Source organism: Neodiprion pinetum, chromosome 3 (assembly GCF_021155775.2).
Source record: "Neodiprion pinetum isolate iyNeoPine1 chromosome 3, iyNeoPine1.2, whole genome shotgun sequence".
NCBI classification, from domain to species: Eukaryota; Metazoa; Arthropoda; class Insecta; order Hymenoptera; family Diprionidae; genus Neodiprion; species Neodiprion pinetum.
The window spans coordinates 32,124,757-32,150,335 of record NC_060234.1 but is presented as its reverse complement, the minus strand read 5'-3'; the positions used below and the strand labels follow the sequence as shown (position 1 = coordinate 32,150,335).

At 42.8% G+C, this 25,579-nt stretch overlaps 1 protein-coding gene across 4 annotated transcripts; it reads right to left on the bottom strand.

Moving 5' to 3' along the window:
• Positions 1–899: 899 nt before the first annotated feature.
• Positions 900–25,234, bottom strand: shakB (shaking B). Of its 4 annotated transcripts, XM_046619412.2 has the most exons (7): positions 24,550–25,234; positions 23,398–23,528; positions 23,099–23,303; positions 6,872–7,091; positions 6,016–6,305; positions 5,097–5,355; positions 900–2,120 (listed from the first exon to the last, which is right to left on the bottom strand). In XM_046619412.2, the coding sequence occupies exons 1-6, from the start codon at positions 24,781–24,783 to the stop codon at positions 5,107–5,109; spliced, it is 1,329 nt and encodes a 442-aa protein (XP_046475368.1). In that variant the 5' UTR covers positions 24,784–25,234; the 3' UTR covers positions 900–2,120; positions 5,097–5,106. The 4 variants fall into 4 exon arrangements, with proteins under 4 accessions (XP_046475368.1, XP_046475371.1, XP_046475370.1 ...); XM_046619415.2 differs by lacking the exons at positions 23,099–23,303; positions 23,398–23,528; positions 24,550–25,234 and adding exons at positions 15,332–16,384; positions 17,584–17,941 and having other exon boundaries at positions 903–2,120; XM_046619414.2 differs by lacking the exons at positions 23,099–23,303; positions 23,398–23,528; positions 24,550–25,234 and adding an exon at positions 15,332–17,941 and having other exon boundaries at positions 903–2,120.
• Between the last annotated feature and the right edge of the window lie 345 nt (positions 25,235–25,579).

The window sequence follows — 25,579 nt, the reverse complement described above, 5'->3', positions numbered from 1 at the left end:
ACTCCTCCTTGTTAACGGCAAAAATCATGCACCATGATTTCTTCTACGCGACAAAGCAACTTGAACTGCCGCTCTTTACGACACAGAGTCCATCGATTATCCTGCATTAACCATATTAATACAGAATCACCCTCACTGGCAGGCACAAAACTTTCACTTATTTCAACTGATTATCGACATGAAGGTGATATCTGGCGCGAAGTTTCGAAAGAAATCTATATTTTTTATCCTATATCCTGACACTAGTATTACACTTTCAATTTAAAATTGTACATTAGTAAGTCTTGAAGTACCCGATCATTGCATTATAGCCAGAAAATGTATAAAGAATTATGATCGATCAGCGGAGATGATACAGCGATCTATCATACACCTTTATAAACGGATGTGACGCGGATGAGTAGGTTTATTGTTTATTGTTATGCTGGATCCGCACTATACATATAGTCCACACCAAACAATCGGTTACCACTTGGAAGGCCTGAAAAGTCGCTTTTATTATATCGTATTATAGCATAAAGCATATTGACGTCAGGTCATAAAAGATTTTTTTATAAACATCCCTCTCTCGTCAAGAGGTTAATAATATTTAAAGTTTTTAGGATGGAGAAGAATAAAACAAAAAGTACTGACGCGATCAACACGAGATGCAATAATAAATATTCATAAAAAAACATATAGGGCCACAGACTTTCGCGGAATTAATTCAAAACGTGTTGTGGGTCGTATGTGATTTCTGAATAAATAAGAAATTGAAATGTTATTCATTTATAGCTGACCAGCGACGACGCAGCCGCTATTCGTCGAGTCAAGAGGCCAGGCCGGTAAAGAGGAAGAGCTTTTTCTCCACTTATATGCACAAGCCACACGTGAATTGGATATCAAAATAATCGACCAACACTACGTCAGATTTTATATTGAAAATCGTTTATTTTTTCACGTTCGTCTCATTCACGCCAATCTCTACACTTTACACGCAGATATATATATATGCGAATATATCACTGCATCACTTCTGTTCTTTTTTCATTTTGTTTCAACATTTTCCGTTATACGTAAAAATTTTCACCACATATACATATGTATAACTGTATTTGATGTATTCGTGTGTTGTTTAAGTACGCATAAGTAGGCTTTATGAACAGACCGGTTTTAAATCACGACAAACTTGCTGCAAGTACTGCAACTAATTGTCTGCACAAACCTCCTACACTGAATTTATTGAACGGAAATATGATTTGTTCGAGAAGCCTTAATCTGCAACTTTAACGCGAAAGGCAAGAATGTTTATCGAAATTTACCTTGGTCCTCCGTACCATTTAAAAATAGGTTAATATCCCTATACACTCTTCGAATCACGCGCAATAGTGGCAGTTGTCTTTTTTTAACTATATAGATATTATTATTATTATTATTATTATTATTATTATTATTATTATTATTATTATTATTATTATTATTATTATTATTATTATTATTATTATTAAATAAAATTTGATTTATTCATTAAATAAATCTTCACTTCTTGATCGAGGTATAGCGATGCGCTTTACGAGCACACACCCCTCGATTATATTTTTATTTTTCATTTTCATCTCGTCAATTTTTTCACTCTCTGTAATTATTACTATAACTACCACCTATCACTCGTACAAAACGCGTCTTTTTCAAGTTTAAAAACTCGATATAAATAACGATAATAATAATAATTGTAATAATAATAATGGTAATATTAGCGATACCTCAATAACAATGAAGAAATAAAATAAAAATAATGAGAATAAAGATAACAATAAAATTTATGGATCTAGCATTGGCGACACCGCCGATGATAATAACAATAATAATGATAATCATGTATAGTACTAAAGTGCCTGTTACTATAATAATTATAATACACAATTAAGCCCATATCGACTATCTTGCATGATTATTACCAAAATCTCGTAACGACAGGCGTATTCTTACACACGTCCCTACACATAGGCAGATCATTTTGATGCGTAGCCTGGTATACGAAGTTGGTATAAGATGCAAATAAATAATGAAACTCCTTTGGTTGGTTGAGATGCTCTCGGCTGGAGATCGATGGGGAAGACACAAATCGATGTTGATGGCGTCTGGAATAAGAACAATTTACGTATTACAGGCGTTACGCTTATGCGATCCGGTTGCGTCAGATGTAAATGAACACGTCAAAATAACGATCAAAATCGTAGACGACTTGTAACCCGGACGTGATCGAGGTCATCTTGGGGCGATATCGCGTCGTTTAGCACTCGTCTCAGTTATAGCTCAAACGCGAGGTACCCATATACTGTACCTATGTTGAATGTGTCGGTATGTGAGTTCAGGCAAATATTTTGTTTTTATTTTTCGACTCTTGTTTTTTATTCGCTATGTAACCCGAAATGCTTTTCTCTAGCTTATTGTTATGTGGCAGCCGATGGTCGATAGACTGCGATGTACTACTTTTCTTTTACTAGGTCGGTAAATATCCTACTGCAGATGGACTCTGATCTGGTTTGTAGCAGAAAGCAACTCGGGAGAATGAAGGAAAGCAACGTATTTACGTGCGTCCGTCACGAACGAGCGTTTACTGATAATTAGATTAAAATGAAGCACGTTAGGACGAGGTAATCGTTATGGAAACTGATACCAAGTGTCGCTATCTGTTGCCGCCGACTGGAAGATCTCTGTCAGCGCTGTCGCTGACTGTTACAACTCTACTTCGCAAGTCCGGCATCGACAGTTTGAAATCATTGGAACCAACAAGTTCTCCCACTGCGATAATGCTGAGCGCACCGAAGAATTCACTCGGAACTTATTTGTTCAAATAGCGGTGATAATAATGACGATGATTGAATTTTTTTGTCTCTTCGTAATACTACCAGTCAGCTTCTACGATTCGTACATATTTATAACTGCCTCACAACCTCTCATTGGCTAGTGTCGTGTGATGTAACAGAAAGTGGTTAGGGCAGTTGATTGATAATATAGATATGTGAATAAAATTTTCTTTAAATGAAACAAAGAGTGAACATTTTTCCCTCTCAAAATTGAATAACGGCTTTATTGATAACTTCAGTACCGATAGCCTTGCGTCTGGGACTGGTATATGAAAACAATGGATCGCTAATGTTATTACTAGAAGCTTTAGGTATATATCTCTTACATCTTTTAGAATAAACTTGCCCCCTTAGATTCGTCATCTAAATGTATCAGGGTGATGCACAGAGTGCAATTTTAATAAAGTGTATAAAGGTGAAAATTCATTGCGCGCAAGATTTTTCACTTAACATTTGTGGCATAGCACACGGATTTTCTTGGCGTAATCTACTTGTAAATACCCACGAATTGTCGTAGGATTTTTTCAATACCTTCATTTTGAACGAAAATATATAATTTTTTCGAATATTGACAAAAAATTAACAGTTTTTCGACACAAAATTTATTAGATCTCACTCCCGGGTGAGAATTTAGCTAAAATTCTATGACGACGTGTGAAAAATACTTTAAAATAACAACATGTAAAGGTTTCAGGTGAATCGGCCAGAAACTAGAGAAACATTGCGCTGAGGTTTGAAAAATCAAACGTGAAGAATAATGCGTTAAAAATTCTGAAAGAGTTGCAGTATGCGGCATATACAAATTAAACGTTTTCGACACCCAAAAATTTTTTTAGGAACTAAGTCCCAACGCGCCCATTCGAAGGAGGGATGAAAACGAACAAGAATGCAAAAAATCGATAAACCGATTTTTCGGCCGTAAACGCCCCCTTAAGTTTTCGCCATTTTTTAAGTCTTAAGGGAAACATAAGACGCGTTACTAACCGTGGCGAATCAAACGGGCAGAGAGAGCAGCGGCACGGCAAGCCTGAAACAACAAACGAACCGTGCTCGCGTACAAGCGAGTTAAATTAATTCGGCTCGCCGTTGCGATCGGCAGAGAGCGCCCGCTGCTCGGTGACTCGAGAAGAGGTACGATGCTCCCTACCGAATCGACCGACCGTCTGGTTCGCCACACGCATACGTTATACACATGTGCTACCGGTGTCCTGGTTTTTCCCGCTCATGCCTACCGATCCCGCGACCCATGATTGAAACGAACGGAGTGATTCCAGAAGCTGTCTGCCCATCTAATATTTGGGTCCTTAACGGCGTCGTATACCAACTATATTTTAAACAACTTAACTAGCTTGTATAACTTCCGAGTGTATAATTAAGCATATTATTTGTTGCCGCAATCGAATTATAAGAGGATACCCCGCGAAAAACGTTCACGATATTGCCAAACACTTACTCCCCATATTTACGATATGCTGTGCAATAACGTGCCCACGTTGTTTTTATACTTGCAACGCAGTATTCGCTTCTCCCGGGGTTTCATCCGTCTTTCGAGCATCATGGGAACACCGGAAACTCGGCGCTCATTCCTAACGCCCTGTCATTCCGTCGTGACTATTGTTAGCATAACATCAAAGTGATATCAAACGTGGAACCAGCGTCGGTCCGTTAAAACGTCGCTAAGGAGAACGAGACGCCTCGGCATGGCTGCAATAACTTTTTTCCAGGGAGAGGAAGAGAGTAAAATTCGTTAAAAGGCATAATAAAAATAGTTAAAGAACGGCATAGAGCATCGAGGCTCGCAACTGCAGGTTGATTAAATTTAGAACCAAGCTCTTCGTCGGATGAGGGAAACAACAATTCTCTCCAGAACAGCGCGGGAACCAAAGACCGAAGACCTACCGACCGCCCGGCTCCGATGGCCAGTTTATAAAACAACTTCTCGGGGCCGCAGGGTAACGAGACTCTAGCGCACACCGTCGCCACAGCGGTGCCGGTGGCCGTTCCTATCTGTCTATCGGGCAATAGAGGAATATTTTAAGACTGCATGCTTGCCGCGCTCCAAATAGGAGCGGCCCACCGCCCCCCGCCTCGCCCAGAGCCCTCAAAACCGCGTCACGTGTAGTCGCGTTGCTTTCCGAACTCGCGGGCACCTCGCCGATAATTTATTGTTAAGGTTCGTCCTCGGCTAGGGGCAGATGATGAGATTTTTTGAAAATAGTGCAAGCCTCAATGAGTTTCGAAACTTACGGGTTTTTGGCTACGCCTCCTGGAGCTCGCCTTTAATGCCGGGGACGCTGTGATGATGCCTCGATGCCAACTTGTTGGCCAGGTCGTGCATCACGTCCCTGTATATCACTGTGTCCAGATTCTCTCCCAGCATGTAGAGGAGGAACCAGTCTCCCATTTTACTCCGTCTGACTATCGTCTCCACAGCTTCTCTTCGGACTAGGCGAAATCTCAGTCTCAACAGGTAGACCCTCATTCGTGGTGAGAATATTATCACGATCTGTGGCGAGCCAAAGATAAACATTACTTATGCACGCTTGACGGAGTCTGTCGTCAACGCGAGATGTTGATTCAAGGATTTCCCGCAGAGCTGCACGCGCATATCACTTCGCGCCGAAACTTTACGACATTGAGTTTGCCTGCACCTTTTGCAAAGTCCGGTACCAGGCTCGAGCGATAATGGTCCCCGTGGCACGGCAGTAAATGCGAAATGACTCATTACAGGGATAAAGTGCTGCTACTTTGGATAAATGTGATACTGATTTCCGAAGCAATGCGTTATTTATTGATACTCAGTATTACGATTCACTGTTAGATAGTTCCATGCGTCTCCCACTCCGGAAGAATGGTATGAAAATATTTCACAGTCTGTACGAATTTGAAAACCTCGAGTATTTCCTACCCCGTTCGCATGCCCGATATTTCGATATTTGTAACGACGTACCTCCAATAACCTCATGACTGAGTCTTGATCTTTGAAGGCTGCTTATGTAATGACGTCAACTGCTGTCATCGGTACTTCCGGCATACCGGGATTCTTGACGCACGTTATATCAAACCGACGATTCTCGTGATTACTTAGAGGCAAAGGCCGTTGACAAGATTGATATTATGACAAGGTAGTAGAACGGAAATTGAAAAATTTGGACGACCTACGTACCCTGTACACGACGGTCATGAAGCTTAGAGCACCGAGAAGTAGGAACCAAAACCAGAGGAAGACATAAATCTTCTCGTTTACTACGTTCAAAGGCAGTATGCAGACTGCGTCATGTTTCTCCACCTCTCCGCCAACTCCGTACTTGTAAAAAGTACACTTGGTCATCCGCGGAAAAACGAAGATCATCGGATCGACTCGGTCCTCTTGGTCAGATTCGAGGAACCTCAGAACGTCAATACCAAACGTCAGGAATGCTCCGTCGAAGAACCGGTTCATTAGAAACATTTGACCTATGCAAAAAAAAGAATTCAAAATCAGACACCGCTGTTTCCAATAATCGTCGCTTGCGAGCAATACGCTCGGTCAGATACCAATTGCATCGCCGGAAGATCCGGGGGGGAAAACCCTAGACATGTACCATTGGACCATGTACTACTCGTTTGAACAAGGGGCGTCATCGCCGACTGATACGAGTCAAAGATCAAACTCTGGGTCGTAAGAAACGTTTAGAGATCACAGAGGTACATTGTTCTAATAGCTGGTTCTAAGATTACTGTGACGTTGCCAGTTGTACGCCTGCCAAATCTCTATAAATAGTTCATTCATTTACCGATCTTTTTTTTACGCTTGCAATGAATAAAATCAGCTTATATCGTTATAGCCCATCAAATACTAGTCAAGTGATATACATAGGGTACGTACATATCGCTAAACTTGGGACGGACAATTCACCCGGCACCTATGTATGTCATACTGAATTACGCCGGGCTAGCAACAGAGGAAAGGAGAAACGAAAGGAACAAAAAAAAAAGTAAAAATTCATGCGTGCTCGAACTTCGTGGAATAAGTTATTTACCAATGACGTTAATGAGGGCCAAAACCTCACAGAGGTAGTACCTATACGCCCACCAGTTGTGGTACTTCAGGTTTTCCCACAAATAATCTAGTAGCAGCTTCTTCTTTTGTTTCTTTTCGACTTCTGAGCAGATGCCAATATCCAGATCCATCATAAGCGCGTGGATCTTCCCACCTTCCCATCCTTTCCACAACCATCGCGGTGTGTAGAACAGAATTGCCTGTAACAGAATTGGCCAAGTTTGGTAAACGAAAACAACGCTTAAAGTATCTCAACGAGTTGCACGTACAGAAATAAAGATCCACATCTCGTGCAATAATAATAGTTTCTAATCACACGTCGATTGTTCGCCATGTTTGCACAGACATTTTAAAGCCGGTGTCAATGCACCTACGTTCACGTGCGAGAAACAAAACACGTATTCAACGTTCGCGCGTCTGCGCACGAGGCTGAAGTTTTTCCATATCATAAGCTTTTTGGCGCGACTCCAAATCTTACAGTTCCGTCGCCCGCGTTCGTATCGGCCACCGACTACTAGCCGCTTGACCTAAACATGTGGACCCTAAGTACTGGATTCGCACATACCGCCTTACCTCGACTTACATAAAACAGAGGATGTGTTTTAGGATGCCATTAGAGCACGCTTTGGCATCCTTTTACCTCCACTTTGCAAGTTATTATATCGTTTCCAAGAATAATTTTAATCTTACTCTCGGCTACCGATATATTTCACTTATCACTTTCATTTTGGCATTCATCTTCCTCTGATGCCAAGGGTGTGGAGGATGTGTAAAACGGACGTACATACGAATGCCATTTTTCAACTTTCAGCGCTCGAGTAACTGGATCTTGTTCCATAATAGCATAGCTTCCAGTTATCGTATGTATTGCCTCTCTTTGATCTAATAAATGTACGCGCTCAAAAGTACGAATGACGATATTGGACAGGATCAATAAATGTGTATAGAAATGTGTGTTTCAGACTAATGTTTTGAGAATGATGGTTAACTTCAAGAAGGACGGTGTCTGCACGTGCAACTGTCAGCCTAAGAAAACAGGAAGCAGAAGCTTCCTGCTGTCACGTGCGGAGATTTACTTTTCGCCTCTTGATCAAATTCATCTCTCGAAATATTAAAAGTTCATATAAAATCTTTCCGGATATGAGAACGACGCCGTTCTACGTACGAGTGGCAATAAAGGTGGATACGAGCCACGCTATATTAAATGGTCTAAGAGCATGTTGAACCTGGAACCAATTGCTTGCTGGAGTATTGCGTAGTTTGAAATTTTACAGACCATGAATTTCTGCCAAGTGCAAATGACAGAAACAAATTACTGCTTCAGAAAGGGATTTGATAACGCAATTATGAACAAAAACTTTTCACCTGTTCCCCAACCTGTACATCATGTACTCTGCGTAACAGCGATCCATTTTCAATCACCGGTCACAATTGTAAAGACGCAATTACGTTACGACACAGGTGGCACTGGCTTGTGACACAGGATTACCAATTCGTTTCAATTTTCGTGTCGCCCATCGATATGCATTTGCCCTTTCGCTAATAAGCTGGGATACGAATGTTCTTTCAAACGTGCAAATCAATAGTCCCAACAATGTTCATGACATAGCGATGTAGATTACAAATATCCTATGGAGTTCTATATACGGTTTACCCACTTAAAAGAGCAAAAAAAATGATAGTGTACGACCTAGAGTACGAGCAAAACGAAATATAATATACAAGAACGAGTCGTCTCTTCTTGTGATCAGTTTAAAAGTACCTCGCAGATTTCTTTGAAAAAATTATGTAGCCAAAATCTCTAACAACAATATTTTAAATCAGGTACAAAGAAAAATACTATTCTCGGCCTGGCCTAAAATGGACTTAGCCTAGAGAATTCGTAGCAGACTTTAAAAGCCTTCGAGACGTAATGCGGTCAGCATTTGGCCACGACTTGTTTTATTTTAAGTAGACCTCACGAATTAGGATTCAGAAGACTGGACAGCTAATAGGCGAAAATTGCGTTAGGTACCGCAAGATGAATGTAGGGCACAATACATATCGGCCGTTGCATTTACTTCATGTTGTATTTACACGGAAAGATAAACCGCAGCTTACTTGGAAGAGAAGTGCGAAGATGACCCACTGATAGTATTTGTGCTGTTTGACCAAGGGTTGTGGACCAGGGCCATGTACGACAGCTTTACTGTTGAAAACACCCGGGTAAGGAACCGCCTGACCCAGGCTCATGTTGAACGCGTGTACCATGCTGTACGTCGTGTGTAACCAGCAAAACGTCTCCAATACTATTTTGTCGACAGAACCAGCAGCCTCGCAGTGAATTGGTGATCCGGATAGGCTTTTGCATGCCAAGGTCAAGCAACTAGCCAATAGTAGAGCGACTGTGGCTCGGTAATGTAGTCGGAATATCAGCGTGTCTTCAGAAACCCGCTGGACCTTGAACAACGATCTGATCGAGCCAAAAATATCGATCATTTTTAGCATGATCGGCATGCTCCCCCTAAATTTTCAAGCAGGGATGCAAATCCCTTAGCTTTTTCACCGTCGGAACCACTCGCAGTGTTCAGCCTCCGTGACATAGAGGCTTCTGCCGCGCGTGTTGACTTTAAGAAGTGTCAATCCAGCCGGGGATCAGCACCACATTGATCACGGAAGACAAATTATTATTCCGATCGAAGATCAAGTTCAGAGGCAGACTGTAGACGCGCAACTTTACCCTTCTTATTAACATTTTCACAAACGCATCTTTCCACCTTCACTGTTTTGTATTCTTTTGACGGTTGCAGCCTCTTGAATTTTCTTCTCAATCAAGTCAAGGTTTCAGGTACAGTACGATCAGCTGAAATTCTTTCTGATTCCTTATCGATACTTCTCCGCTTTGCTGATTGGATAACTGCTGCACTTTACAATTCTCGACAGCAATTGGTATCCTGCAGGGCGCTCACAGATTGCCAAGCAAGTAGCATGCAACTGTGATAGTTTCGGTCTGGGAGGAAATGAAGAAGAATGGAGAAGTAACGATGTAGAAGCAAGGTAAGGAACACAATCTTAGGACGGAATAAACACGTGGAACACAGAGCCGAGCTGTTAGAAGACTGAAGAAAGACTTGAGAGGCCTCCTTAGACCTCCCTTGGCCTCCCTTGGCCCCCCTTGGCCTCCCTTGTTCCCTTGGCCTCAACTACGACTACTACAAGTCTAGGACGACTTACACGCAAGACACGACTTATATTATCTCCGTCCAATACTGGCCCTCATAGAGTCTTGTAAACGGGTGCCAACCAGGCTGAGATTTCAGATTAACTAGGTGCGCCGGGTGCGGTAGTGTTGATCAGGAAATTAACAACTCCCAAAAACTTGGCGAAATGGGAACGGATGAGAGATCGTGAAGCAGATATGATACGACAACTAGAGAAGAAAGGGATTAAAGTTCACACGGCCTAATGGCAAAGACTTGAAGTCGGCACAGTGTTCCAAATTTACTGTGTGAAATACAGTCGATTATCGCATTCTCGATTGCAAATTGTCGATAACCGGATGAAGATGATCGGATGACGGCAAGGGAAGGAATAAGAGGAACGTGTAAGCCAACTCCCTGTGTCATGTGAAAGGTGAAATCAATCTTAAGAAGTGTACCTCCTAATAGATTTAAGCCAAGCATACTGTAGGTATCCGGGCAGGATCGACCTGCGTAGGTAAATATGTATACGTACATAGGTTTATGTACGGATTATATGATTGAAGAGTGCTCTTTTCGGAGGCCTTAGATGCTAAGATTAGCTAAATCTTTTTGGGAGCATCGATAATGGACTTTGAAACCGACCGACACTCTGACACGTTTTGTCAATTATCATATAAGTGTGCGAGTCGGTTCTTAACGATTATTTATTGTTCATTCGCTTATCCAGCTTTATTTGCCTCGTATAAACAAAGGCAGACTTGAGAGTGAAATGGTGGTAGAAAAATTTCGGCACGGTATTATTTGTGGAAAGGTACCGGGCATGTTTGCACTTCATTATGTTCAATCCGCCACTCAGGAATTTACGGCACGATTAATTAACTATTGATAATTAATAAACATCCTCGATGCGAAGCTGTTTTACACCCTAATAAAATTGACGAGTAAAACAGTGAATACTACCAGCATGTGGCAGGAATGTGATTCGCGTCAATTCCTCTCGTCGCCATATAAACGATGCCTCAAGCACGCTCTCGACATCGATAATTCTTCCGCTTTTCCGACGTTGCCTATAAGAGTCATCTTGAGTGGTAAGCACTCTTGTCTCAATTCGCCCACGTCAGAATGCGTACGTGGCTTAGTCACAGGTCTTCACAAACGCAACAAACCAATGGATCGTTGTCCCCCGCTTACGAACGCTTCCCAGAAAGCGTATAACCGTGGCGTCTTCCGAATGATTTAGTTCGTTTTGCAAGAATGATTCAGAAATTCGTGGAGTCCTGCTCCATTTCATTTTGCTTTGCTGTTAATTTAAGCCAGCTGTTACAAGTTACTTTTTCTACATAATTTTAGTCTTAACGTCTCCATTTGTACCAGCAATTTTACGTTGTACTGAATAATACTTGCGTTGACTTGGTACAACGGGAAAAAGCCCAGGGTCGGATACAAGCTTGGAATTCAAGACCGAGAACAACTGAGTTATACGTTTTTTGTTTGTTTTTTAATTAAAATATTCGAAGCTACCCCGCAGCGCTCGCTATACTCACCACATCAAATCCACCCTGCTTGGGTATTGCTTTTGACCCTTCACTCATTATACAATGTTGTTAAACATAAATTGCACGTTTATACCTCCAGATACGTAGAGACCGTATTTCAATTTAAGTACAACCGTGAGACTCGATGCAAAAATGGCCAAAGTTGATTAAATATGTTTTGCACTTCTTGCCTGGATATACATCCATTTAATATGGTGTAACTCCTTCTTATAGACCTTTCATCACGTATATTCAACGTGGTTCCTTACTGTTTAGTTACGCTCCAAAAGGCACAATAATAAAAATCTCTTTGATGAATAGCGCCCGTTGTAATCGGGTAATTTTTATCGTCACGTATCACTGAACAAACGAAGTTTCCTAATAAACGACTCTAAAGCCAGAACATTTCTAACAATAACATATTCCAAGTTACAACTGTGTGCAAGACATTTGAAAGAACCGTTTGAAAAACGATGTTTAAGATGTGAGAAGAAAACTTCAAACGTTTTTCAACGTGCACGTCTCTATCAATACTGTAATTGTCTTTTTGTTTTACTAGCTTTATTTTCTTTTATAATTTATCCCCAGTGGAAAGGATTGAACGTAAGTTTCGCACTTTCGAGGCACTATCGTAACATTCCTTTGACGTATTAAATCCGAACTGCAAAACGACATGCGAGAAAAGGAGGGCCGCAAAATGACAGTACTAGCTTTTCCTAAAAAAGATACCAAATTAACATACCGTGTCTGGGCAATTCTCCTCTCGCTATAACCGCTCGAAGAAAACGACCCCTGAGCCTCGAGCAATACAGATGCTTGTGGGATTTACGCGACGCGTCGCGACGGCCAAGTTTGAGCGAGGCGTTCTATCACCGTTAAAGTCAGGTCTGTTGCTCTCGAACCATTCTCGGACCCAAGTCCCCTGACGTGCAGCTTCGAATAGTAGTGATAGATGACCTGCGGTCAGACGCTCGAAAGTCAAGTAGAAAAGGATCGTGGCGGTCAGGCGAGGAAGCAAGCAAGGAATAGCGGCACGACGCGTACGGTCGAGTGGCCGACGGCGGGCAGAAGCACGGTGACGAAGAAGGTGTGAGCGACTGAACCGGAAGTGTTGAGCTTGGCTTATTAAAGCGGAGCCTGCACGCGGCGACGTGTTTTGCAGAGCGTTTAAATCCCGCAAACGCGGCGCTTCGTCACGCGTGTAATTGTGTTTTCCGCCCCGCGGCCACGTACCAACTTACAAGTGTTAAGTATATATGTATGTGTGTACGTGTAGTTTGCCTACAACTCCCGTAGAATTCATTTTCGCTCATCTCGAGTGAAAAGCGACGCGAACTATTTGCAATTAGGTGCTCGGCGCCGCACGGCTCGGTAGAAAAACGTATAAATGAATTTCGACATTGAAACTCGAGGACAGGGAAGAATCAAACCCACTCTCATCTCTTCGACTCATTTCCACATTGAAACTTTGATCTGCGACTCTGTGTCCGTGCCGTTCTCATTTGCGATCATGCATGATGACTCTTACCCGGTTGTGAAATACTCGGAAAACTTCAGAAGTTTTGCAGATCGTCAACCATAGCTTTAATGAGCCTCCGGTCTATTAGCGTCCGAAAATTATTGCGTTTCGAGACGCGGCTCGTACAAGATCCAATTAAAATTGAACAAAATTTGATACATAACCGCGGTTCGCTTGTACAGTGGCGCCTTGACTGCGTTATTTATTATCGTTCATAAATAAATTATCACGTGTTCTCCGATTTCATTTTCAAGAGTAAAGAAAGGAGAGAGAGAAAAATATTGATATGAACTTAGGTATTTTTCACTATGCTTATTTGTCTAGTTCGCTAAAGTGTGCGACGATCGTCAAACCTCGCGCATCACTTGGCGGCTCTCTCTGATGAGCGACGCGTGTGCAGCCTCTTATCATTCATCGCGTTACGAGTCGTTGATGCAAAAATACGAGAGAAAAGGGTGCGACGACACCTGCTGGACTCAGATGACACCGAAAATTAGACATCCAGGTCATTGTCAAACTATTGTTGGAAAAGCACGCGGGTCAGACGTGAGGCAGGGCTTGCTCCGGCCTTGGCCGGAAAACTTCCCCTGATACTTACACCTCGGATTCGAAGTTTGATGAAAGGTGCTGCGCGCCACGCGAAACAAGGGGTTATTCTTTACGATCTGTATACCCTCGACAACAGCTACGCTACGGTTCGCGTAGGTCGATTATTAGCTGTCTATTGCCGACAAAAATTTTGCTATTGCTTTGAAATACTATGTACACGTCAATCGGTTTAAATTGAACTTCTCGAAAGATCTAAAATCATCACAGGAGTATTGCAAATGCCTATCCATCGAAAAATCAATTTCTAAAATTTTATATCGAAACAACTTGTCCTCCAGCGCTAAGATTTTCAAGCGTGGAAATTATTTATTACAGAAAAATCCAGTTAGCACCTCTCAATGCTTGACGTCTTACTCGCGATGCAGCTGAATTGACCGCTGGAAATAGATATAATTGATAAAGCTGTGCCGTTCCACCGGACTCCATCGCATTAATAGTTAGCGTTGTATCCTTGATCATTATTGGCACACGTGACACAACCCAGTGATCGCGAGACTCGCGAAGGAAGCGGCGCTTAAATGAGAAATATGCCCGTTTAGGGTTTCCTTCTTGGCAATGAACTAGTCTGGTTATAAGCTGATATAGTAAGCCGCGTGACCGCAAACCCAACGACCACCACCACCTTTTCATATGTAACCTTCCCAACGACTCCATTTACACATGGTCACAATATATTACTTTCCGTGTAATTATGATTGTCTAACGGAAATTCAGCCTTGACACCATCCTGGGCTACTTCGATACAATTGAAGCCACTCAGCCCCGCGGCTATGTTAGAAGATTCGCCAAACGTTAAGAAGGGTGTAAGCCTTTTATATCGGCTCGCCGTACCTCGTGTATCTGTTGAACCAATGTGCAGAAGATTCTGTAAGCGAAAAATATAATCCATGCTTTTCCTGACTGAAAATATTCTGCCTTTTTGTATTGAAGATTTAGTGAGAGACTGATGAGGTTTTTTTTCTTTCGTAGTGCTGACATAAATTCCTTTGCTAAAACCAACCGGATCTGCAGCACAACTTTGTCAAGGAAGAAACTGGACCGATACGAACTGCTTGACTTTGATAGTGACGCCGAAAGATCGTTCATCAACCGCGATGGACACTTAGGCTGACGCCAGAGTGTATATAGATATGTTACAAGTGACTTCGCTCGTTCGGAAATTCAGACTAATGTTCCCGTCCGATGGGAAAATCGTTCAACTCAGGATCAGAGCACCGGAGATGAAAGGAGTTGGCGGTTAATTAACGAGTCGCGGGAATACCGGAGGAAATGTAAACTCTAGAAGCATCGGGGAGGGTGCGAAGACTGATGAAAGGGGGTCCCTAATTCAATCGAGTGCATCTTTTCGGCGTGTTTGAAACCAAACCGGCCCAAGTTTACATCGATGTTTACCGATATCGAAGTTTCGCTTACAAGGCGATGCCTGGCCGTCGACACATTGTAAGGGCAGAACTATAACGCAATTTTTTCGCACCTCACATCGGTCGAGGTCGACACAGGCGATAAAGACTTGCGGCGGATTTACGCCCGGTTGAAATAAAACTGAGTGCAAAGCTGTGAGAAGATTGAACGGTTGAGGGTTGAGTGAGAGTTACCTGGAGGAAGAGCATGAAGCAGACCCACTGATAGTACCTGTAGACCTTCTTCTCACTCTCCGGATGGGCCTTGGAGTTGTCGACCCCGGGAAATGGAACCTCCGAGCCCTCCTTCTTCTTGTAGGCCGCTGTTATCGTGTAGGTGCTGTGAATCCAGCAGTAGGTATTCAGGACATCCTCGGGCAGGTCCTTGCTGTGAATACAGTCTATCGGATTGCCTACGTACTGCCGGGTCGTAACGATCAGGGAGAAGGCGACGAGCAGCATGACAGTGATGCTGTAGTGGAGTCTGAATACCGCCGAATCGATGTGGATGTGGGAAACTTTGATGAGGTTCTTCAGACCGCGAAATATGTCCAACATCTTGACGCACTACGATCCCGTCGCGCAGCGGGTCCTCGTCTCTGCCGTTGAGCAGAATATTACCGAATAATCCTCAGACACCGGGGGTCCCAGAGTTCTCCGCGTTGCGACCTGCAGATTTGTCCAGGCACTCGCTGCGAAGCACCTTGCCGACGATATTCCGTACTTCGAACGTTTTAGGGCGACTTTAATTGTTCTCATATCGAGTCGTATGGTTTTAATGGGTTTTATTTTAAGGAACTAGACGATTGTTACACTGCGGCGTATACGTCGATTTTTTCACACAAAGTTATCGGCACACGTGTGCAAATTTTCCGCGCCGTATCCGAGCGCGCTCCTTTATTTTCGCGGTTCAGGTGTTCCTGCGACATCAACGTTATACGCGAGCGCGAACGGACGGATGGGCTGAGATTAATCTTGTCAGAGAGCGGGGCGATCATCACGTGTTATTTGTCTCCATTCCGCTAAGATTCTTCGAGGACCAAGCGGGTGTTCTCGGGTCGTTCATCCTCCTCCTCGTATTATAGATAAAACCGGGTACCCGAAAATGCCAGCGATCTCGCCGACAGGGCGGTCGGAGTCTTAGTGGTGTCCAATATTTCAAACTCTTTTGACTAATTTCCAACTTGACAAATTGCCCTCGTTCCGGAAAAAGTTCCTAGATGTAGCCCTTCCCTCACCCTTCGTTTCCTACAGTTTTACGACAGTCGAAAACCAAAGCAAAGTTAGGGTTCGATGAAAACGCCGCTCGGCAGGGGGACCTAATTTTATTTTATTTTTCTGTTCCACTAACTGCCGAAGTGGCGGCGAACGCAACCTTGGGAGAACGAAAAATAAGAAAGATGACAATGGCAACGCCGGCGTCAAGAAGAAGAGATAAGACTGTCGAATCGATGCCGAAAGCTGTCGTTACCAGCGCGAGTAAACCCGATTCGACGCTTTCCGTGTTACACAATTGTAGTAACAATAAAGCTCTGATTCTCTAGTCCGACGCGCGGCCGCGGAATGATGCGGTTGGAACGCTGTTTCTCATCAGCCTGTCTCTTGATTCTCTTCTCCGGGTCATTTTGTTCTATTGTACCTACGCTTAGAGTCACGATGCTATTTTCGTTGTTCCGCGTACTACATATGCAATTCGCGACCAAGACTAAGTGGGCATATGAATCCCGATCGTACCCTCGCGCAGAAATGTTTTGAGGACAGAAATTACAGAAATAGAGCGGAAACCGAGGCGAGCTCGGGGCTCAGCGTCTTCTCGTCGGTAATCCGCGATTCTCTCAATTCTCCTGCGCGCAAGGATATTGTATACCAACGAGTACAGAGGGCGAGCTATCCCGAAAGGCCGCGGGCAAGTCTTGCGGTGATTTAACACGGCGAGGAAGGAATACTTGCATCGATGGCAAGAAATGAGGCTATAGCCGGGAGAACCCGTACAACATCTCTCGTAAATATATCAACGAATAGTAAACAATTTCGTGGGCGGCAGGCAGGGCGGCTCTGATTCACGCTACGTAAGTACTCCAGGAAGCTGACACGACCGGATCTTCGTCTACCGAAACCCCACCATCTTCGAGGAACAAAGCTTTTTCAACGAATCCAACCAGCCTCGGGCTTCTGGTCGCAAGTTATCGTTTATTTACTCGCTGGCGCGTCATGACGCAACGGGATACCCAAAGTTTATCGAACGCGACGTCAGATTGTTTCAAACCAGTCGACGAGCTGCGGAGGTGAACGCGGAGCGTTTTCAAACGGTTGAAAAATCCGTAACTTTGAGGAATGCAAGTTCCTCTAATTTGAAAAGCAGCAAGCCTCGTATCTGTTCCGCGGCTATTTCCTCGTTACCAAATCTGACAGTCGCGGCGAGTCGATATTTCAGATTTCCCACTCACTCTGTGACCGCGGTCCGGAACTGACCGTATCTTCCGCACCTGGGTAGAGGAGCGCTGAAACGAGGACCTTGATTTCTGTCGCATGCTCTCCCCTCGATCGCAGCTCAACCCCCGAAAAGGGCGAGTTTGCCAAGTTCCTTTAGCGTTGGGTCAAGTGAATAATATTCTGGTCCAACCCACTTCGCAGGGAGTTCCGATCTCGCCACGTTCCGTCGAACCCGGCGACGCCAAATTATAGTCGAACTGATCGCGCACCGCCAACCGCGATTCGTCCACCGTCAAAACCAACTTTCAAAACTCTCGATACTAGACGACGGACGATATAAATTTTGGAAATCTCTCGGCTAAAGGCGAGCCGACAGACTGACTGGCTGGCCACGCACTCGACGGCCCGGTCCCTCCGTGGAGGACCAGAGGTGGAGGCAAGCGGCTCCAGGAATAGAACGGATCCCAAAGTCCAAGTCGAGCGCGCGCTCTCGGACAGGCATATACTTGTGAAAGCCAGGTTTTATATAGGACCACGCGCCCCGCGTATTCGGAATCAAGCCAAGCAAAAGCTCTTATCAAGTATTAGCTATCAAAATTCAACTACAAGTAGCGATCTGCCGCGCCTCGCAGATGCGGGGACGCGGAACTGCGGAATTCCGACAGCCTGCAATTTGAGGCCCACAATTTTTAGCGTACGTCTCCGCCCCCGATGACGGTCATCGTTGACGACATAGGATTTACCGACAAGTTTTTAAATCAACCCTTCCTTCGTTTCCTTGTTAAAAAAAAAAAATTCCCACCCGTTTATGTGCTTCAGAATTTTTTTTTTTCAATTAATTAAAGAAAATCTCAAAGATATTTGAATACAAATTTCCGATTAAAGATATAGCAAAAATACTTTTTCCCACCTCGAATTGCACTCTTGAAAGAATATACAGTTAAATTAACCGTAAAGATAGCACACCCAAGGGGGCAACTTTATTTTATAGTTGTGATAACTAATTATATAATCGGACAAGCAATGATTATTATAGCCTGTTTTCTCATAAAAATAGGTGACTTGACCAGAGATAAAAAAAAATACATGCACGCGTCAGATTGTCCCCACATTTCTTTCAGCAGAGACCCGAGTGAAATAAAAAATATGAATGAATTGCGAGATTTTCTTTGATGTATAGTTAGAAAATTATCGCGTGTGTGCGTGCGCATGTTTTTTTCTTCGTATTTTTTTTTTTCTATTTCAACTTTGTGATTTGTTACTTTTTAATTTTCAAACTAATTTCACACTGTTTTACAACATTGGCGTAATATATTGTTCTTAGAATTTTAACTGATTCGGACTTTGAAAAAACACCTCTTCCACGATTTAATTCCGTGAAATATTATAAATTTGTTTTATCACAAGCATATCTCACGGCTTAGCAGAACCGATTATACGCAGACTCTATATACCTGCTGTGAAATGGGTCCATAGATTGGAAAGAATATTTTTTCAATATTGCAGAGTGATTAATTCTGTGATGATTGCCAGTATTATATTGCAATATCTCTAGAGTTTTGCCGCAAAATTGTATTTTTTACCCAGACTTTAGTATCAAACATACCCGAAATAATTCGAGCACGTGTATTTCAGTGCAACTAAAATACATATTTCTACGTCCGACTCCGTACCCTTTTCGAAGCTCATCGTTAGCGGCATTCCGTTAGCTATAAAAACTGAACAAAACGGATAGAAAGCTGAAGACGCAAATACACGTTCGAAAATACGCCCCATGCGCTGTCCGCAACGAGGGGTAACGTAGGTAGTTATGTACATCTACATATACCTATATGACATATGCTGTTATGACGTTGTACTATATAAAGTTGCGGAATTTACTACATATTATCTTAAAACTTGATGGCAGCGCACGGGTGGCTGCAGATGGATATACGCGTGCGATTGCCCTCGGAGTTGCGTCAGAGCCTTGAAATTAAAGTTTTTCGCGTAAAAAATAAACGTAATACTTGATTTTCCCGAGGCCCCGAGGGTACATCACGACGACTGCCCGCAAAGCAACAAATTCACCCTCCTGTCACTTTCAGTATTTATGCCCGTGGGATCTTTCGGCGACGCAGGGACATATATCTGTCCACCCATGGTCCTATACCCATCGTTTTACGCTTCCAACTCGGCGCATCGCGTCCGATGAAATTATAACGTGTATTCACGATTGTTGTGAAAGATTATTCGTGAGATCGGCTAAGCCGCGCGATAAATCTCAAGGATACTGTTGTTTTTTTCTCTTCCTTCATCGTCTAATGAATAGATTTACGCTTCGCGCTTATTTCCGCAGAAATAGATAAATGATACATTCGTACGGGACGCCCAAACAACGCCTGCGGATCGACGAATACGAAAAGTCAAATAGTGACTTAATTTTAGTCCGTGTATTTTCAGTCGATTATAAAGATTTCTAAAAATATTCTCCTCCACTACATAGCTGTGGCATCCGCGGTCTTCCTATCCTTAGTCTCCAGGAGCCATGCTGGATCAACGGAAAGAAGTCAACGGACGTCAACAGAAGTCAACAGAAGTACAATCGGGAAGGTACTGCTTTTTCAACTGTTTCAGGTTTGACTGTTTCACAGTCGAACACGAATATAAATAATTATTTTTCTCTTTGCCATTCTCTCCAGAGAATGTTACCGTATGTCGATTTTCTTCGTACTGAGCTCGCATTGAATTCCAGGATTAAGGTTTCGTATGGTTTTTCAAAGTTTCAAAAGTTTTTAGCAGCTTTGAAATACTTTCTAATTCCGATTTTCCGAATATACTGAACATTTTGTAATCCTTCGGAGCTCGAAACGCGGCTTCTATTAAACGTACAAGAAAGAAGAATGTGAATTTGTTTTTATTAAGTTTGAATTGTAGCTAGTTAAATCGGGGTAATGTTTACCTGAAAATAAGAAGACTACATAAAAATTGCGAAACGAGCTAATCGAAAAAATCGTAAAAAAAAAAAAAACACGACGAACAGCGAGGGTTTACGGCTGTCGAAATCTACATATCTAAAACAGATAGAAGAAACAGAAAAACTTGTTCGAGATCAATCTCGGCTGATCAGCAGGAAAGGAGCCGCACGAGGTTTGAATTAATTGCTGAATGAAGATTGATCCGCATATTTCCGTTCAATTTTAGATAAAATGCAAGAGTCGCCACCATTTTAAAAAATCTAAAGTACCGGCTCGAGAGGAGAATTTAGTCATCACTCGACACAGCAGTGCCAATATGCACCGTCGTCGGACCGTTCGTCGGATTATTTGATCATTAAGACAACAGAGTAGTGTTCTGAAAATTTCCGAAGCAACAATCGTCAATCATTTCGTGACCATGGAGGATTGTTTATTAAAGTGTCTCACGACTCGGCTGTAAATACCTGCTAACAATACGACCCACGCCTGATACCAACGAAATGTGGCTCACAGGGAGTTTGAAAACTAGAAAACGAAAGCGTGTTGACCGTTCGATTATGTATATTTCTGGACGACAGCGTGTGTAATCGTGCACTGTTACCCTGGTAATAACGCTCGGTGTTAGTACAGCGGCGGGCAACAATTCGCCTACTGACAATTAATAGTGACAGGTGTCACATCAATTTTCGAGTAATGACTCCGATATATACGCGTCCTCAATAATTTCTCAAGCGCGTGTATAGCGCATTGTTTGATAATATTCCGGGCGAGTAGTTGCATGGTCGAAATTATCACCGATACATGATCGTCGCCTCGACCATTTGAGGGACGAATCCATGCATCGACAATTGTCTAACTACACTGTTTTTATAAGTAATTGGGGACTCGATGGACGACGATTGCAATTACGTATTTGTAGACGCAGGTTTGATGACGCACGTAATTCTCAGCTATAACGATCAGTTACGCAAGAGATCAGAAGAGGACCGTGGCTATATCATCCTCTCTAGGATTTCCCATAAATTACCACTCTAAGTAGCCAAATCAATTTGTAACACCGACCAACCCCTTCTCGTGCAGAGAGTGCAGGCGCCCGTCGATCAGACGTCGATTTTATTTTTAAAAGCCGATCGTTATCTCTTGCAGCGAATATATTGCTCTCGTAAACCTTAGGAGAAATTATTATTACATTATTACACTTGTGTATTTTCTGCGATGCCGCTTTCGCAACGGTCAGATTACGGTCCAATTCTATAGCGTAATCCAACGATATGATATCTTGTATTACGACCGCAATCTGTCGGTTACAAGCTTCGAGTTTTGCCCGAGGAAGGGTCAAACCCTTGTGCCCTTTCAAAGAGTCCGGGAACACAGTTACCGACCTCTACATATTCGCAGATTTTCACTTTGGTGGGTCGGGCCCGAGGCTGTTGTTCCTAATGGAATCAAGTAACAGGAGTTTACGAGTCATGCGAAAAGAAACGCCAGCAAAGGCGAAACGTTATTAAAACCTCTAAATTGTCGGTGGTGATACTAACGATGATTGATTACGTAAGGCGAAAAGATGTTCTCTTATTGTTAGCTAACAATACACGTGGAAAATAAAAATATTGTAACTTTGGTCAAATATAAAGAAGGAAGTGAACTCGGTTTGTTTATTCTGAAAATTCCGATCACTATTTACGTCTAAGTTTACTCTGTAGCCAGGCAACCCACTAACACAAAACGTCAAACGTCAAACCTGCGCGTATGTCGTTTGCAAAAAAATATCTTGCACGGCGTTCGGTTATTGACACCTTTTTTTTTGGTCACACAATTTCCGGACGATTTACAATGATTTCATATATTTGGTAAACAATAAATAAAAATAGTCCACGATCAAACTTATTCATGACTTGTAGTCCTGAAACCTACAAAATGTTTAATTGGTTCCAAAAAAACACAAGGTGCTTTATCCAAGTTCCAGTTGGAATATTTCTCACCTGAGTTAACTCAACTTGCATATTTGTGTCAGTGAAATAAATGTTTCAAGCGACTTGTACGTGGATTGCAAATTTTCTTTTCATTCGTGCTCAGTTATTCGTGACAGTATTGAGGGTCTTGTATAATGGACGACGAAATTGGTAAGGCTGCGTATAATTCACGTAGTATAGTTAAATAATACGTTATCAAGGTAATTCGTCATAGACATACAGCGTAGAAGACACTTCGTTCAGAAATTTGAACAGATCATATCAACGAGCCGACATTTCGGTACTTTGTACAAAACAAGTTTGGGAGAGAAGGATGTAGGTCATGTACGTCCAAATTCAACGTCCCAAAGAGTAGAACTTTCTTGATATCTCACCGTTGCCATACCCTAGTTAGAAGTTGCGAAAACACACCGAAACTTACCTCATTTTCTTTCGACAAAGGGAAACTCTGTATGTTCTGCTGATATACCTGACAGTTCATATCCAGCAGTACATATTTACTATCAAAACTACTTTCGCCTTCGCTTCAGAGGGAAAAAACTGCTATCGCATCGTTAACGATATTACATGTAAGAGATTATATGCATATGTATATGTACCTGAAAGAAGAGCGTGAAGGCTACCCATTGGTAATATTTCACGTGTTTCACGACGCTCGAGTGCTCGCCTTGGGGATGTTGATGTCTTGAGGGTCCGACGCCAGGGTAAGCCACGTTTATACCACTCAAACCCAGCATGGCGGCTGTTATGAAATATGTACTGTGCACCCAACAGAAGGCGTTAAACACGTTCACGGGAATATCTCTGGACCATAAGGATTACAATTAAAGACAAATATTAGCGGTCAGGTCAAAGTTATAAGGTCTGATGCCAGTGATTGGTCATTGAATGAGTTTACCTTGTATGATCGCAGTCGATTGGATTCCCCACGGTTTGCCGAGTGCTGATTGTTATCGAAAATATCAACAGCAGTGCCGCCGTTAATCGATGAAGCCTGAAGACGATGCTATCTGTTTTCACTCTGTTCACCTATATCATAAATTTCGTTTTGGCATTGCCCTCAGTCTTTCGCGAAACGTTTAAAAACGGTTCAATTGTCTTAAAAAGATAATCCCAATATTTTTACAAATATGCACGTTTGATGACAAACAATTTTCGTTCCCTCACCAAACTGATCTAAAATACTGTAAAAACAATTAAGATACTGTCGTACAAAATAAATTTAAGACTGTGTAAACATTTTTTTAGCATGAGACAATTCTCGATGTAAAAAACTTATAAGTTAGCTTGTATAATAATATTGTAAGTGAAAATGCAAATTTCTTTTTACAATGTGGTCTACCCTTAAGATTTGATCTATGTTTACTTGTTTTATTTTTTTGTTTTCCTCCAATCACATCAATTAATTAGTTTGGCTTCTTGAGAATAGTATCCAATAAACTTGACCTAATATAAGTTTGTCGAAAATTCCTGTTTTCTGATACTGTAAGGTCCTGACCTAAGCATCATTATCATTGAGGTGTAATTCTCGAAGTATGACCACAAGCAATTTGGTAATTAAATCACCGTCGAGTGGGTCGAGTATTCCAACTATCGGGTGAAAATCGGAATTCCGACGTCACGTCACTGAGCAGTTCCTCCTGCCGGCAACACACATCGCTTGTCTGTCAGACGTTACTAAGTACGACAGGCGGAGCAATGATGGATTTATATTGTGGCGATACGTTATACGGGGGCGGGGGGCATTTGTTGGAAGTGGAGATTTATTATTCTCCACACGATCCGCTGTCTTGACAGGCGGAATTTCATAATTTCACTTTCACGTCAATATCAACAGACGCTAAGCGTCGAGCGGGGTTCAACCTTAGCCGGGGTTGTCGATCGTCTCGTGTTCCGCGTCTTTAATTCTCTCCCTCGACAAATTATGGTTGCGGAATAACATTCGATGCACGTAATTCGTCCCGGTCGGGTTATTAAAGGAAACCAACACCAACGATTTACGAAATCAATCGAGTGACCGCGTAGAGAATTGTCATTGAATTTTACTCACGTGAGAGAAAAAGTACAGACTTCTTATCGCGTCCATTGCACTGGAACCAGACTCCTGACCACCGCCGTTTCGTCCCTTCCGACCAGCACCCTTGGTCTTTCCGTTGGCCTTGACCTGGTCGAGCTTTTTCTTCACTTTTCGAAACTCTTTCGGCTCGCCGCTCTTCTTCTGATCGTTGCCCTGGTGCGCGGACGATGGATGACCAGATTTTCCCTGCAACTTGTTCGCTCTCATTCCCAGCCGGAGTCACTACGATAATTACCTCCTTGACTTTCATCGCCTCCTAACTTCGACAAGCTGCGGTCCGGAGCTTTCCCAGCTTCTGGCCGTGCGCATGCATCGAACCTGCCAGAAGGTCATTGCTTCACCTTGTACTTCACGAGGTGCGATTTAGGGAGTTCGTGGAGCACCTGGCGTCGGCCAGGCGTCGAACGACTTGCAACATCCTCACCGCGTATCACCGAGTCTATTGGGCTTTTTGTGCGTGATAGAATGCAATAAGTTTCTCACGTAATCGACACAAGCCCTTATTCTCAGGGGTCCTGGGAACCTAGGCTTCCGACCGGATCACTCGTTCGCTCTTGGATAAAACACTCGGTCCTGATGCTCATCGGGACGTCGTTAAATATATGGTCTTAACGGCCACGCACTATAACAAACGCATTGGAGGTATAAGAAGAGCGGGTCAGCGGCGCAGGAGGACTTCCAACAAACTGAGAAGAATCTTGGACACGCGGCTCGTCCCCTTGCCAATTCTTGCCTCTGTTTTTATTTTTACACTTTTCATCTTTCCTTGTTTTCTCTCTTAGACTAATTCATTCTACATGCTGCGACCCAAATGTATTAATACGTGTGTATATGCATAATATGTATACATATGTAAATTTCTGATCTAATAATTCAGGCACCCCACTGATTTCGTTGGCCGACCAGTATAACCCATTACGAGGGTTTCAGTGCCTTCTATTTCCGTTCCAACAGCTTTACTCATCCAATATTTTGGAAAAACGGGACCTCTTCTCGAATCACG

Coding starts and splice junctions, on each gene's coding strand:
- shakB (XM_046619412.2), bottom strand. CDS start 24,783: ATGAGAGCGAACAAGTTGCAGGGAAAATCTGGTCATCCATCGTCCGCG. Junction 23,304..23,397: donor ATCGACTGCGATCATACAAG/GTAAACTCATTC, acceptor CTTATGGTCCAG/AGATATTCCCGTGAACGTGT. Junction 5,356..6,015: donor TCATGACCGTCGTGTACAGG/GTACGTAGGTCG, acceptor GGCTCGCCACAG/ATCGTGATAATATTCTCACC.